The following is a 16925-nucleotide window of genomic DNA, read 5'->3' on the forward strand; positions in this document are numbered from 1 at the left end:
TCAGCCCAGCCGACACATGAAAAACTTAAATACTACTGTCCCTGCTGTCCTCTGTAGCTCACTTGTCGTCATCTTCATCATCATCTTCTTCTTTGTTCCTATTCATAATCTGGAAAAGAAAAACAAGCTTTCCTGCTTTATTGGGTCCCAACCGATTTCTCAATTTAGAATGAATGAGTCCAAAGGAAGAAGAAGCTACTGCAGAAGAAGCTACTGCTGTTAAAAGTGAAATCATTACTTGAACAGTCTCTAAATCCAAGCGCTTAAGTGACTTCCACCAGTTTACTGGTGTGACCTTCCTTAAAATATCTTCAGCAAACATATATTTCTTGAATGGTTCCCCCTTAGCTCTGAAGTTTATTATAGTTGGCATTAAAGATGGATGATTGCTGGATACCCATGTCATAGCTAACTCCTCTTCCTCAGCACTTAGGTTTTGACCCTGATATTGGATATTGACAATATTTGCCAAAAAATGAGCTGGAGTCAGTGCTTGTCCCATTCGTTTGTTTACTGCTTGTAATTTAATTCTGTCCATGTGTAGTTCTGTTTTTAAGTGTTCACTCAGTTCCTTCCAAATTTCAACAGCATCCGCAATAAAACAGCTATTTTTCTGTATTTTGTTTAAAGCTTGAGAGATGGGTTTCAGGAAGCTCAGCATATGTTCAACATTTCTCTTAAGCCCAATGTTGAGGATTTTGGCCGTGACAGTGCCATCTATTTTATCTCGATTTTCTTCACAAAGTGTCATCAGAATAGGCCAGTTTTTGATATACTGCTCAAAACAGTCCACCACAGAGTTCCATCTAACATCTTGTGGGAGCGTTAGCTTGGTTCCACCCATCCTTTTCAGAGCTGCTGCAGCAAAATGATTATTACGGAAGTATTTAGCAATTTCAACAACATTAGCCTTTATTTCTGGAACACTTAAGTCTTTGGCTAAGAGGTGCCGCAAACGAGCACTGCAACCATATGTTATTAGCAGCTTTGTATTCCCTCCCTGCTCTTCTAAATCTCTTCTCATCTTGGATACGTTTGCAGCATTGTCAGTGACCAAACTGCGTACTAGACATTTGAATTTTTGTTCACATGTCGTTATAGCTTTTACTGCCACTTCTTGTAAGTATTCTGCTGTGTGTGCATTTCCTGACGTATCAGTTGTTTGTGCAAAGAAGACTTTACCTTCTTCTGTTGTTATACAAGCACATACAATAGGATCATTGTGGACATTACTCCACCCATCAATACTTAGGTTAACAATTTTACCCTCCAGAGCTGTTGCACATTGCTCCATTTCTCTGTCATACACTTGATCCAGCAGTTTCCCTGCAACATCAGCTCTGCTGGGTGGACTGTATCCTGGTCTCAGTGACTGAACCATATTAATGAAATGTGGGTTTCTCAGTCAGACGGAAAGAAGAGTTCGTTGCATAAATAAACTGGGCAATTTTTTCATCAATCAACTCTTTTTCTAATCTGCTAGTTCTTATCACAAACCTATCTATGGTGGTTCCAGGAGGTAAAGGTTTTTTCTTCCTTTTGGGTGATGGTGATATGTGGCTGTGGGTGTCTGATAATGATGCTGCTGCTAATGAAGCACTATCCTGGATGGATAACTCTGAAACTGTAGAACAGGATGATGGTGATCTTGGAGGTGGATAGTTTCCAGAATCCATGAATTCCCCTAAACAAAAAAAGTCAATGCTGTTATTTTATTGTTTATACAATTTCTGCTTATTGTACACAACACATCACTGCCCCTGCCCCAAAAGGAATATTTGTTTTTCTTCATAACGGTACCAAATGACAGTAACATGCAGTAATAATAAGAAATATAATTTTTCTCACACATGACAGTTCAGTCTTTAGAAATAGGATTCAATAAAAATGTTTACCATCCTGAAGATCCTGCCTGTTCAGAAGTGTTTCTTTGGTCATCTTCATCACCGCACTTCTCATCATGATGTTGCCTCATTCGCGCCACCAGGCCTTGCATCTCTTTGTTGCATTGTTTGCATTTTGCACGCATGCCTGCCTTACCGATAGGCAAAGGAGCTTCATTAAAATATTCCCAAACTGGGTCTCTTTTACGGCCTGCTGCCATTATAAGGAAAGAATGTAATAAACCTCAGATCGTACACACAAACAGATCCAGACTTGTCTGTCTGTGGCTATGCTGCAGTATTGTGCTCAAAGTTTCACTTTCATTTTCTTGTCTGCTTGCCCTTCCTCCTCCTCACACTTAGATTCACATTCTTCTTGTGTTGTGCAGATCTATTCCACTCCAAACAATCAGAAACATATTGTCTAACTTCTTGGACTTGGCACTGAAGGGGTTGATTCTGTATTCATAGGTTTGTAGAACAATAGGATTAAGGTCTTTTTCTCAACTCTGTTCATGTTGTAACATTTTTGCCGTGGAGAAGAGGCTGGGACCTCTGCGGAGTCAAATTCAGTTTTGAGAACTGCGTAAGTAAAGCGAGCGTCTGTGATAATATAGGAGAGAAACTGCCCACTAATCCTACAGAAACCTCTGGAAGAGCATGGCATTGTGAATGTTACACATATACAGCCTTTATTCTACTGAGTTAAACAACTCCGCTTTATCTCATGATGGAAGAACCTTTGGATGGTAAAATATTTTCCTCAAAAAGCAGTTTATTGAAAAAAATCCGATTTAAATAAAAAAAATCCGATTTAAATTAAAAAAATCCGATTTTTTTTTTTTTTTTTTTTTTTTTTTATTTATTTATTTAAAAAAAAACAAACATTGATTTTTATCCACCCTGATTAGGAGGAACCCAGGGCCAACTGCCCCAGCATATGGTCTCACAAGGGGTCTGAGGATCTCATCTCGGTACCTAATGGCAGTCAGGCTACCTCTGGTGAGCACATGGAGGGCTGTGCGGCCCTCCAAAGATATGCCACCCCACACCATTACTGACCCACTGCCAAACTGGTCAAGCTGAAGGATGTCGCAGGCAGAAGATCGCTCTCCATAGCGTTTCCAGACTCTCGTGTCTGTCACATGTGCTCAGTGTGAACCAGCTTTTATCTGTGAAGAGCACAGGGCGCCAGTGGCGAATTTGCCAATCCTGGTGTTCTGTGGCAAATGCCTAGCGTCCTGCATCTGTGGACATCGGCACTCAGACCATCCTCATGGAGTCGGTTTCTAACCGTTTGTGCAGACACATGCACATTTGTGGCCTACTGGAGGTCATTTTGCAGGGCTCTGGCAGTGCTCTTCCTGTTCTTGCTTGCACAAAGTCCGAGATAGTGGTCCTGCTACTGGATTGTTGCCCTCTTACGGCCCCCTCCACGTCTCCTGGTGTACTGGCCTATCTCCTGGTATCGCCTCCAGCCTTTGGACACTACGCTGACATACACGGCAAACCTTCTTGCCACAGCTCGCATTGATGTGCCATCCTGGATGAGCTGCACTACCTGAGCTACTTGTGTGGGTTTTTTGAGTCTGTCTCATGCTACCATGAGTGTGAAAGCACAACCAAATTCAAAAGTGACCAAAACATCAGCCAGAAAGCATTGGTACTGAGATGTGGTCTGTGATCCCCACCTGCATGACCACTCCTTTATTGAGTGTGTCTTGATAATTGCCAATAATTTCCATCAGTTGTCTATTCCATTTGCACAACAGCATGTGAAATTGTTTGTCAAACAGTGTTGCTTCCTAAGTGGACAGTTTCGATTTCACAGAAGTTTGATTCACCTGGAGGTATATGATTTTGTTTAATTGCTCCCTTTATGTTTTTTGAACAGTGTATGTGTATATGTGTATGTGTGTATGTATATGTATGTATGTATGTGTATATATATATATCTATATCTATATATATATATATATATATATATATGTATATATATATATATGTATATGTATATATATATATGTATATATATATGTATATATGTATATATGTATATGTATATATGTATATATATATATATATATGTATATATGTATATATGTATATGTATATATATATATATATATATATATATATATATTTCGTCTCATTCAAAATAAATCAATAAAACAAAAACAAACAAACATACACATATTTGGTATCACTGCTTTCAGAATCGCCTGATCTATCAATAAAAATAAGGATTAACCTGATCGCTGAATGACGTAGCGTGAAAAAAAAATAAAAACACCAGAATTAATTTTTTTTTGTCACTGTGACCTTGCATTCAAATGCAATAACATGCGATCAAAAGATCATATCTGCACCAAAATGGTATAATTGGAAACGTCAGCTCGGCACGCAAAAAATAAGCCCTCACCCAACCTGAGATCACGAAAAATGGAGACGCTACAGGTATCGGAAAATGGTGCAAACTTTTTTTTTTAAACAAAGTTTAGAATTTTTTTTCACCACTTACTGTATATACTCGTGTATAAACCGAGATTTTCAGCACACTTTTTTTTTTGCTGAAAACACCCCCCTCGGCTTATGCACGAGTCACGGTCCAAAAAACCGGCGGAGCAGCGGGTGACAGGAGCCGGCAGCTGTGGGCACAGTGACAATTGCAGCTGCAGCCGCCGGCTAACAGAAGAGATAATACTCACCCTCCGTCGCTGCATCTCCGTCCCTGCATCTCTGTTGTCACAGCGCCGGCAGCTCTCCTCTCCTCTGCTGAGCGGTCACGTGGTACTGCTAATGAAGGTAATGAATGTGGACGCGTCTCCACTCCCGTAGGCGTGGAGCACATATTCATTACCTTAATGAGCGGTACTACATGACCGCTGAGCAGAGGAGAGGAGAGCCGCTGTAGCCGGGACAATGGAGATGCAGGTGCAAGGAGGGTGAGTATGAGGGGGAAGGGGCAATGTGAGCCATTCATTCAACCATGGCACAGGGAAGTCGAGCCATGGGGGACGGGGTAGCTGAGCAATGCGGGACTGGGGGGAGCTGAGAAATGCGGACCTGGGGAGATGAGCAGTGCGGGACCTGAGGAGCTGAGCAATGCCGGACCGGGGGGGAGCTGAGCAATGCGGACAGGGGGAGCTGAGCAATGCGGGACTGGGGGAGCTGAGCAATGCGGGACCGGGGGAGCTGAGCAATGCTGACCGGGGGAGCTGAGCAATGCTGACCGGGGGAGCTGAGCAATGCTGACCGGGGGAGCTGAGCAATGCTGACCGGGGGGCTGAACAATGCGGGACCGGGGGAGCTGAGCAATGTGGGACTGGGGAAGCTGGGCAATGCGGACCTGGGGTGCTGAGCAATGGGAGAGCTGAGCAATGCAGGACCTGTTGAGCTGAGCAGTGCAGGACCTGGGGAGCTGAGCAGTGCAGGACCGGGGGAGCTGATCTATGCAGGACCGGGGGAGCCATGCATACAACAGGGGGAGCCACATAAAAAGACAGGACGAGGGGAGCCACATACCAGGACAGGACGAGGGGAGCCTAGACATGTTTGTTGTCTATGAGCTCGTAATGACGTGGAGAATTATAATGGCAGGTCAGTTTTAGCATTTAGTGATCATAGTAAAAAATCAAAGCAAAAAACAACTGGATTGCACTTTTTTTGCAATTTCACCACACGTGGAATTTTTTTCCCTGTTTTTCAGTACATGATGTGTTAAAACCAATGGTGTTGTTCAAAAATACAACTCGTCCCGCAAAAAAAAGCCCTCACATGGCCATATTGACAAAAAACAAAAACGTTATGGTTCTGGGACGAAGGGGAGCAAAAAACAAAAATACCTCTGGGGGTTAAAGGATAGCTTCAAAAACTTTGCCAACATCTATTGAAGAAATCATATTTGGACAAAGTTTTTCCTTTCTATCTGCCATAAATCTGCTTAAAGGGAACCTGTCGACAAGTTTGGCCGATATGAGATAAGGCCACCACCTTTCAGGCCTGATATATACAGCATTCTATAATGCTGTATCTGCCCCCAACCCGACCTGAAAGACAAGAAAAATACCTTTTATTATAGTCCTCAATGGGGTGGTCCTGTCCGAGGGGTGTCGCTGGTCTTGGTCCGGCGCCTTCCTTCTTGTGATGTCTTCCTTCCTCTTGCTTCGTGTGGATGACTCATCCTTGAGTTATCCACACAGTCTCCCTGGCATCACGCTCCTGCGCAGGTGCACTTCTCTGCCCTGTCGAGGGCAGAGTAAAGTACTATAGTGTACATGCTGGGGCCCTATGATCTTTCCCTACGCCTGTACACTGCAGTACTTTGCTCTGCCCTCATTAGGACAGAGAAGCACGCCTGCGCAGGAGCGCGATGCCAGGGAGACTGTGTGGATGACGTTAAGGACGCATTATCCATGTGAAGCAGGAAGGAGGACTGCATCGAAAAAAAGGGAGGCTCCGGACCAAGACCAGCGATGCCCCCTCGGACGACGATATTTATTATTATGTTTACTATTTAGCACAGTGACCACTTTTTTGCCTTTGACTGACCTCTTTCTATAACTGTTTTATTTGTAAGATTTCCCAGTTCCTTCTTGATGACTGCTACAGAAATGGAATTGCTTGTCGAATCTTCTGCACCCAGCCAAGGCGCCTGGCTGCAATTGCTGTTGCTGAAAGGGTTGCTGCTGAAAGGGGGGAGAAAATTGGTCAAACTATTGGTTACCAGATTCGTTTAGAAAGCCGGTATGTGCATTACTTCACTAATTTCCTAAGACTGGTCCTATGGTACAGGTGTTTCTCACAAAATTAGAATATCATCAAAAAATTAATTTATTTCAGTTCTTCAATGTGAAACTCATGTATTATATATAGTCACTACAGACAGAGTGATCTATTTCAAGTGTTTCTGTTAATGTTAATGATTATGGCTTACAGCCAATGAAAACCCAAAAGTCTTTATCTCAGTAAATTAGAATACTTTATAACACCAGCTTGAAAAATGATTTTAAAATCCAAAATGTTGGCCTACTGAAATGTATGTTCAGTAAATGCACTCAATACTTGGTTGGGGCTCCTTTTGCATCAGTTACTGTACCATTGCGGCGTTTCATGGAGGCGATGAGCCTGTGGCACAGCTAAGGTGTTATGGAAGCCCTGGTTGCTTTGATAGCAGCCTTCAGCTTGTCTGCATTGTTGGGTTTGGTGTCTCTCATCTTCCTCTTGACAATACCCTATGGGGTTAAGGTCAGGCGAGTTTGCTGGCCAATCAAGCACAGTGATACTTATATAACAAGTTACATTTGTGTTTTTGATTAACAAGAAAATATATCCCTCCCCCTCCCTCAGATAACCAACCACAACCATACCAAACTCTCAAAGAGAAGATCTTCCCTATTACGGACATATTATATCATTAACATTGTTTACCACAACCCCTCAATTATTCCCATCTAGCCATGGCTGCCATAGCTTTGAAAAAACCCCATCCTATTCCTCTTGGTATAAATGCTTTTTTCGAGCTGGACAATATGATTCGCTTGTGCAACAAACTCACGCCTGGTTGGAGGTTCCTCCCTAATTCAGTATCTCGCAATCACTTTCCTTGCAATGAAAAGTAATCTAGCTATTGCCATTTTTGCAGTTTCGTCGGCCGAGATTTCCTCCACATACCCAAGTACACAAACCACTGGATCCCTGGGAATCGCACACCCATAAAGCACCCCAATTTGGTTCAACACTACCACCCAATACGAAAAGAGTCTCGGACAGAGCCACAACATGTGCAGTATACCCGCCCCAGGCTGAAAGCACCTAGGGCACCCAGAATCAGATCTCAATCCAGCTCTAAACAACATGTCGGGTGTCCTATAGGCCCTATTTACCACATACAGTTGCGACAGTCTCCCAGGTTCACTCATCGACAATTTGGGTACGTATTCTAGAATAGACTCCCATTTGTCATCGTCTATTTCCCCCAGTTCAGCCTCCCACTTCTCTCTAGCCTTAATAGGGTAATCTGCTAAAAATGTGTGCAGTAAATCCCCATATACTTCCGATATTGCCTCCTTTGTTCCATTATTATTTAGTATAAAGTCTAACTTGAGATCTTTCTGAATCACTATGGGCCCTCTCCTCTTTTGTGCCTGAAAAGCGTGTTGAACTCGTCTATATTGATACCATTTAAAGCCCGGGAACTGGAATTCCTGCTGTAGCGTATCATAACATTTAAGACTCCCATTGTGAATCAATTGTCCTATCAACCCAATGCCTTTTTCCCTCCATTCTCCCATTCCTTCCATATGGTTAAATTCTTGAAGAGAGGAGTTATCCCAGATAGGTGAAAACTCCGTGAATCCCCCAACTCCCCTAATTCGTTTAAGCATCTGCCATACCCTATGAATTAAATTCATGGTGTGAAAACAAGTCCCCAATTTCTTAGAGTCCTGCTTCCAGACCCTGACTCAAGGGCCATATTCCGCTGATATGCACCAGACTACTATGACCCTGTTCCTTCTCTAGCCCTTTCCCCCATCCCTTAAGATGCTGGCTCTGTGCAGACAAAAAGTATAACCAGGGGTTAGGTAATGCAAGCCCCCCCTCGTCTTTGGGTCTCTGCAGTGTCTCCTGCCTAATCCTTGGGCTCTTCCTTCCCCACACCAACTCTCCGAATAACGATCTTAATCTACGAAATGTTCTCAGTGGGATCCATACCGGAGAATTATGCAAAATATACAAAATCTGAGGCATCACTACCATCTTGAGGAGATTCACTATTCCCACCACCGACAAATTTAGCTTACTCCAAACTGAGATCTTGGTGCGTAATTTAGTTATTAATGGCTCAAGATTGAGTTCCTCAAATCTGGTTAAGGGGAGAGCTACCTGAATTCCCAAATATTTAAATTGTGTGACCACCCTTAGTTTTGTGCCTTCTTCCACCTCCCTCGTACAATCCACTTCTCTATCCACCTGCAAAACACTCGATTTATCCCAATTGATGACTAACCCTGAAATTTGCCCGAATCTCTCAATTAATGCTATTACATTCCCTAAAGGTTCCCCAGGACTCTCAAGAGATACTGTTGTTTTTAACCCCTTAAAGACCACCGATATGCCTTTTATCGGCGGCAGTTAAGGGTACTTAAACCACAGCGCTGCTTTTTAACGGCGCTGAGGAATAAGGGTATAGCTTTCTCCAGGGTCTCGGCTACCGGGGGTAGCTGAGAACCCAGAGAACATGATTTGGGTTGGTTTTTACCGACCCCAGTGTTGCGATCGCCGTTATTATTAACGCTATAATGGCTACCGCAAAAAAAAAGTTTTATTTTCCATTTAATTTCTCTCTCCTTTGATGTAATCACACATGAAAGGAGATAGAAATAGGGTCTCCCGATCCCCCTGGTACCTCCGAAGTCCCTGCATCCCCCGTGAAGACCCCCAGGCCTCCGGCATCTTCTTCCGGGAGAAAATGGCAGGTACAGTGCTCCCACCGAGATCTGCCGGCCGGCACCCGGCAACAATAGGAAATCTTTCCTATTGGTTCATTTTGATCACTGTGATAGACACAGTGATCAAAAAAAAAAAAAAAATAGTTAATCAAACCCCCCTTCATCACCTTGGTTATGTAAAAATAATAAAATTAATTGGGCTAAAGTTAGGGTTGGGCTAATGTGAGTTGGGCTAAGGTTAGGGTTAGTGTTGGGCTAAAGTTAGGGTTGGGCTAAAGTTAGTGTTAGGGTTGGGCTAAAGTTAGGGTTAGGGTGGTCTAAAGTTAGGGCTAGGGTTGGGCTAAAGGTTAGGGTTGTGGTTATGGTTGGGATTACGGTTAGGGGTGTGTTAGGGTTAGGTTTGGGGTTAGTTATGGTTAGGGTTGGGATTAGTGTTAGAGGTGTGTTTGGGTTAGGGTTGTGGTTAGGGTTATGGTTAGGACTGGGATTAAGGTTAGGGTGTATTGGGGTTATGGTTGGAGTTAGAATTGGGGGGGTTCCACTGTTTGGGTACAACAGGAGGTCTCCAAACCTGACATGACACCACCATTGTCCAGCCAATTTTGCGTTCAAAAAATAAAATGGTGCTCCCTCCCTTCTGAGCCCTGCCATGCTCCCAAACTTTTGAGCACAACTGTACATTTCAAAAGGCCAACATTTTGGATTTTAAAATCATTTTTCAAGCTGGTGTTATAAAGTATTCTACTTTACTGAGATAATTACTTTTGGGTTTTCATTGGCTTACATAATCATCAACATTAACAGAAATAAACACTTGAAATACACCACTCTTTTTGTAGCAACTCTATATAATATGAGTTTTTCTTTTTGTATTGAAGAACTGAAATAAATTAACTTTTTGATGATATTCTAATTTTGTGAAAACCACCTGAATATCTCAGGCAAACCTAATCTCATTGCAATCCACTGGAATTCTTGGTTCACACTGAAGCCCATAAGAGTGTGATTTGGTAGATACTGACCAGTTATAATAATATAAATAGAGTCTAAAATCTGCAACATCTTTTTGACCGTTTTCTTCTGGCGGTGTCAGCCTTTTATGCTGGACACAATAGGCTGGTGTGAAGCAAAGACCAAGAACAATTTACCGTATTTTTCGGACTATAAGACCCACCTAGGTTTTAGAGGAGGAAATTAAGAAAAAAAAATTAAAGCTATAATGTGGTCAGTTCTGTACTTAATATCCCCTATCCTGGTATATATGGTCCCCTCATCCCTACCCTGGTATGCATGGCCCCCTCATCCCTATCTTGGTATGCATGGCACCCTCCTCCCTATCCTGGTAGGAATAATCCACCTCATCCCTAGCCTGGCAGGAATGAACGCCCTCATCCCTATCCTAATATATATGGCCCCATCCCTATACGGGTATGCAGGGCCCCCATCTCTTCCTAGTATGCATAGCCCCATCCCTATCCTGGTAAGCAAGGCCGCCATCTCTTCCAAGTATTCATTCCCCATCCCTATCCTGGTATGCAGGACCCCCATCTTGTCCTTGTATGCATGGTCCCATACCTATCCTGGTATGATTGGCCCCCATCCCGGTCCTGTATGTATGGCCTCATCAGAAAACATTTAAAAAAAACCATTACACTTACCTTCCCAGCGCTCCCTCTTAGCATCTTGTTCCGGTGTCAGCAGTTGCTTTATGCTTCTAAGCAGCGCATGGCAGGGACGTCATGCGCTGCTCACAAGCAGAGCACAGCTGCCGAAATACTAACTTCTCCACATACCGGGATTGTATGAGCAGAAAGCAGTGAGTATTCATTGCTCTTTAGTAGCCCGCACAGTGTCAGCCGGAGCCTTCCTGCTGCTGCCGGTGGTCACGTGTGCTGCTACTTAAGAGAAATGAATATTCACCTCTCTGTTAGCAGAGAAAGGTGAATATTCGTTTCTCTTAAGTAGCGAAACACGTGACCTCCAGCAGCAGCAGGAAGCCGAGGCTGACACTGTGCGCACAACTACTGAAGAGCAATGAATACTCACTGCTCTATGTGCGCACAGTCACGGCATGGGGAGCAGTGAGTATTCCGACAGCTGCCCTTCGGCTTGCGAGCAGCGCAAGACATCGGAACAAGATGCTGCAAGGGAGCGCCAGGAAGGTAAGTGGAATTTTTTTTTTTTTTAATGTTTTCTGATAGGGCTATGCATTCCAGGATGGGGGTGGATGGGGGACTATCATAAGGATGGTGCCATGCGTGCCAGGACCCGGTAGGGGGCCAATGATAACAAGACGCTATTAAAGAGAAATTAATATTCATTGCCCTCCACGCCCATGGGGGTGGAATGCAGTGAATATTCATTTTTCTTTAGCAGCGGGCACAGGAGTTAGCCACAGCCGACAGATCCAGCCTCCTGTGACCCGCTGCTCTACCAATGCCGCTCCCCCACCTCCCCACCACAGCCAGAGCCTGTACATCCGGACTATAAGGGTATGTGCACACGTTGCGGATTCTCTGCGGATCTGCAGCGTTTTTTGCAGTGCAGAAATGCTGCAGATCCGCAATTGATTTACAGTACAATGTAAATCAATGAGAAAAAAAAAATGCTGTGCACACTTTGCGGAAAATCCGCTGTGGAAATGCTGCGGTTTAAAAGAAGTAGCATGTCACTTATTTTTTGTGAATCTGCAGCGTTTTTGTACCCATTCTATTATAGATAACCGCAGGGGTAAAAAACGCAGCAAATCCGCAAGAAAACAACAGCAAAAACGCACAAAAAACACTGCAGAACCGCACAAAAAACGCGACAAATCCGCAGGTGCGTTTTCTGCCAGGAGAGGCAGAATCCGCACCAGAAATTCCTAAGCCTAATCCGCAACGTGTGCACATAGCCTAAGACACCCCCACATTTTCCTCCACAATTTTGGAGGAAAAAAGCGCGTCTTATAATCCGAAAAATACGGTATCTTTGAATCCTCTCTTTGAAATCTAAAATTGCTTTGAAAAACATGGAAGTGTTAACTCCTCGTAAACTACTAACAGCTGAAATGAATAACATTCATTATGCTGTTACTAGGGTACGTGTCAAGGGGTGACATAAAACGCAGCACATGAACAGTCCTTGAAGTTGATGTTCTGGAAGCAGTAAAAGTGGGGAAAGATAAGGTTTTTAGCGTATTTAACAAATTGTGTTGGCTAGAGGACTGGCATCTCCTAAATGGCATATCTTCGGGGGTATTCCCAGCATCTACTGGTTAGTACCAACCAAGAGTGGTTCAAGGAAGAAGAACCTGTGCTCATGCTGATAAGTGTCTGAAATGAGAAAATGAGCTTCAAATTTGGACCATGACATTATAGAATAAGTTATCTGGTTTGATGAATCACGTTTTCTTATACATAATGAGGATGGCCAGGTGTGTGCATCGCTTACCTGAAATAAACATTCACTACATGAAGAAGTCACGCTGGTTGAGGTAGTGTGATGCTCTTCTACTTTACTGAAAAACTTTGGGTCCTTGCATTCATGTTTTTGTTGACATGTTCCATATACTTAAACACTTTGCCAGGACAAGTACATGACAGTGGTGTTCCCTAGTAGAAGTTGCCCATTGTAGCAGGATGTTACACCCTGTCACACTGCAGCCATTGTTCAGGAATAGTTTGAAGATTAATGCAAAAAGTTTTTTTTTTTTTTGTCCTCCAAATTGCCTAGTGTCATTCTGAGTGGGCACTGCCGCATAGGCGGGAAAACAAGTCTGAATCCTAAGGCTGTGTGCACACGCTCAGGATTTTTCGCGTTTTTTTGGCGGTTTTCCGCGATAAAACCGCTAAAAAAAAGCTTACATTAAGCATCCTATTATTAGAATGCATTCTGCGTTTTTTGTGCACAAGCTGCTTTTTTTTCTGGAGCGGAAACGCATTCCGGAAAAAACGCAGCATGTTAATTAATTTTTCAGAATCGCGGCGATTCCGCACGCATAAGAATGCATTGATCCGCTTACTTTCCGCATGGGGCTATGCCCACCATGCTGGAAGTAAGCGGATCATGTGCGGTTGGTACCCAGGGTGGAGGAGAGGAGACTCTCCTCCACGGACAAGGCACCATATCCCTGTTTTAAAATTTAAAAAAAAAAACAAAAACAAAATGGTGATATACTTGCCTTCAGATGGTCCCCGGTGTCCTCCCGCCTCTCAGCGGTGCATGCGGTGGCTTCCGTTCCCAGGGATGCATTGCGCGAAGGACCTGGGATGACGTCGCGGTCACGCGACTGTGACGTCACAAAGGTCCTTCGCGCAAAGCATCCCTGGGAACTTAAGTCGCCGCGTGCACCGCTGAGGAGATTGGGGGCCGTCGGAAGATGAGAATAACCATTTTTAATTTTTTTTTTAACTATTTTTAACATATCTTTTTACTATTGATGCATCAATAGTAAAAAGTTGGTCACACTTGTCAAACACTGTGTGACCAACTTGTCAATCAGTTTTCCAAGCGATGCTACAGATCGCTTGGAAAACGCTAGCATTCTGCAAGCTAATTACGCTTGCAAAACGCTAGTGTTTACCTGGAATATGCATGCCAATTCCGTATGCGTATTTCCCGCAACAGGGAGTTCCGGAATTGCCGCGGAAATTTCCACGGCAATTCCGGACGTGTGCACATAGCCACACAAAGGCCACACCTCATAACTTACAAGGCTTAAAGAGGCAGATATCACAGGATGCCTTCAGAGGTATTGTGGAGTCCATGCTGTGATGGGTTACCGATATTTTTGCATTATATAAGTGGGAACTACATAATGATATGGCAAAGTTAAATACATGAGAAATTCAGCAACAGGGATAAATGGATTATTCATGGGGTTGTAAAACATCTGGACTTATTGACACCACAAGGTATACGTTACTGCAATATATTAAATTTAATTTCATAAATTTTCCTGTATAAAAAATAATTTTGCACTCTCTTAAATAGGGTTTCTCCAAAGACGCTCCTGACCTTTTGCACTAATGGAGTTCTCTTGCGTACTCTGATGGCTGGAGATACTACACTTTCAACTGTAACTCACGTCATTGTGGTAAGATATACTGCTTAGCTGCACTGGAAATATTAATATAATGCTGAGGCACATGAGAGATATAAGGTGACATCCAGTGAAATACTTGGATGGTTGGGATCTGTGCAGTGTGATCCCCTCCACCCATCAGTAGCTAGAAAAAGGATCTAGATAAGAGTCTTCATTCAGGAGTAGTGAATAACTGTAAATTGAATATATATATAGCCAGTCTTTCAGCCCCAGCACTTTTGTTCCAGGTTTTTCACTTTTGTACACTTTTCCCAGCATATATTCCACTGCATATGTATAATGTTGCATGCGTTAACATTGAATCCCATTATAAAAATGTAAGCATACCGTGAGTAACAACAAACTTTAGACATTTTTTCATGCTTTTCAACATGGTCTCTCTCTCATTATTAATCTTCACTACTGTTTACTTGGATTTTCCATTATAGCCAGTGTTCTTCAGCTCTAGTAATTAGTGATGAGCGATTATACTTGTCACTCGAGATTTCCCGAGGTGTCCGATGAGTATTTTCTTTAGTGCTCGGAGATTTAGTTTTCATCGCCTCAGCTGAATGATTTACAGCTATTAGCCAGGCTAAGTACATGTGGGGGTTGCCTGGTTGCTAGGGAATCCCCACATGTAATCAAGCTGGCTAGTAGCTGTAAATTATCCAGCTGCGGCGAAGAAAACTAAATCTCTGGGCACTAAAAAATACTCCGAGGACACCCGAGCGTGCTCGGGAAATCTCGAGAAACGAGTGTATTTGCTCATCACTAATAGTAATCTTTCTTTATTCTCCCTTGATTCAGGAAATAGTGGCTCTCATTTTCTACACCAGCTGGATCTCCAACATATTTCAGGTGAAGTTCCTTGGGCAAATCTGCACACGTTGCTGATTAGGCTTAGGAATTTTTCGTGCGGATTCTGCATCTCTTGGCAGAAAACGCAGGTGCGGATTTGACATGTTTTTTGTGCGGATTTGCTGCGGATTTACTGTGTTTTTTACCCCTGCGGATTTCTATAATGGAATGGGTACAAAAATGCTGCAGATCTGCAAAAAAGAAGTGACATGCTACTTCTTTTAATCCGCAGCGTTTCCGCACGGAATTTTCCGCACCATTAGCACAGCATTTTTTTTTACCATTGATTTACATTGTACTGTAAATCACTTGCAGATCTGCAGCGTTTCTGCACCGCAAAAAACGCTGCGGATCCGCAGGTAGTCCGCAACGTGTGCACATACCCTTAGAGAACAGCTAAGTATAGGTGGCTGTAGAGCGTATTTCTTTCCTTCTGGGGGAGAGAGAATTTATTTTTTTCAATTAATGTACCTACTGTGGAAAGTCCTGGTGAATAAGATTCATTTGGTCTCTGATCTCGTAAATGAAATATGTGAAGATTTACTTACATCACTTGATGTAAGTTCCAGGGCAGCACACACGGCGCATGCCCGAGAAATAATTGCAGAGCGCAGGCGCGGGTGACGGCACAAGACAGAGAGGAGGCGGCGCCCGGAGGGATGATGGACGACTGTGTGGCGCTTGAGTCAGGGAGAAATCATACCTCCCTTACCCAATAGAGGTATGGCGCAAAATTTATAAAAGCATAGTAACATAGTTAGTAAGGCCGAAAAAAGACATTTGTCCATCCAGTTCAGCCTATATTCCATCATAATAAATCCCCAGATCTTCGTCCTTCTACAGAACCTAATTGTATGATACAATATTGTTCTGCTCCAGGAAGACATCCAGGCCTCTCTTGAACCCCTCGACTGAGTTCGCCATCACCACCTCCTCAGGCAAGCAATTCCAGATTCTCACTGCCCTAACAGTAAAGAATCCTCTTCTATGTTGGTGGAAAAACCTTCTCTCCTCCAGACGCAAAGAATGCCCCCTTGTGCCCGTCACCTTCCTTGGTATAAACAGATCCTCAGCGAGATATTTGTATTGTCCCCTTATATACTTATACATGGTTATTAGATCGCCCCTCAGTCGTCTTTTTTCTAGACTAAATAATCCTAATTTCGCTAATCTATCTGGGTATTGTAGTTCTCCCATCCCCTTTATTAATTTGTTGCCCTCCTTTGTACTCTCTCTAGTTCCATTATATCCTTCCTGAGCACCGGTGCCCAAAACTGGACACAGTACTCCATGTGCGGTCTAACTAGGGATTTGTACAGAGGCAGTATAATGCTCTCATCATGTGTATCCAGACCTCTTTTAATGCACACCATGATCCTGTTTGCCTTGGCAGCTGCTGCCTGGCACTGGCTGCTCCAGGTAAGTTTATCATTAACTAGGATCCCCAAGTCCTTCTCCCTGTCAGATTTACCCAGTGGTTTCCCATTCAGTGTGTAATGGTGACATTGATTCCTTCTTCCCATGTGTATAACCTTACATTTATCATTGTTAAACCTCATCTGCCACCTTTCAGCCCAAGTTTCCAACTTATCCAGATCCATCTGTAGCAGAATACTATCTTCTCTTGTATTAACTGCTTTACATAGTTTTGTATCATCTGCAAAT

At 43.3% G+C, this 16925-nt stretch overlaps 1 protein-coding gene across 2 annotated transcripts in view; it reads left to right on the forward strand.

Moving 5' to 3' along the window:
* YTHDC2 (YTH N6-methyladenosine RNA binding protein C2) overlaps window positions 1-16925 on the forward strand; it is a 272381-nt gene that overhangs the window by 78247 nt on the left and 177209 nt on the right. For both annotated transcript variants that reach the window (XM_069752951.1, XM_069752942.1), the window contains 2 exons: window positions 6463-6629; window positions 14309-14411. In XM_069752951.1, the coding sequence (XP_069609052.1) occupies window positions 6463-6629; window positions 14309-14411 (270 nt within the window). The remainder of the gene's footprint in view (window positions 1-6462; window positions 6630-14308; window positions 14412-16925) is intronic.

This window comes from Ranitomeya imitator, chromosome 1, assembly GCF_032444005.1.
Source record: "Ranitomeya imitator isolate aRanImi1 chromosome 1, aRanImi1.pri, whole genome shotgun sequence".
Lineage (NCBI taxonomy): Eukaryota > Metazoa > Chordata > Amphibia > Anura > Dendrobatidae > Ranitomeya > Ranitomeya imitator.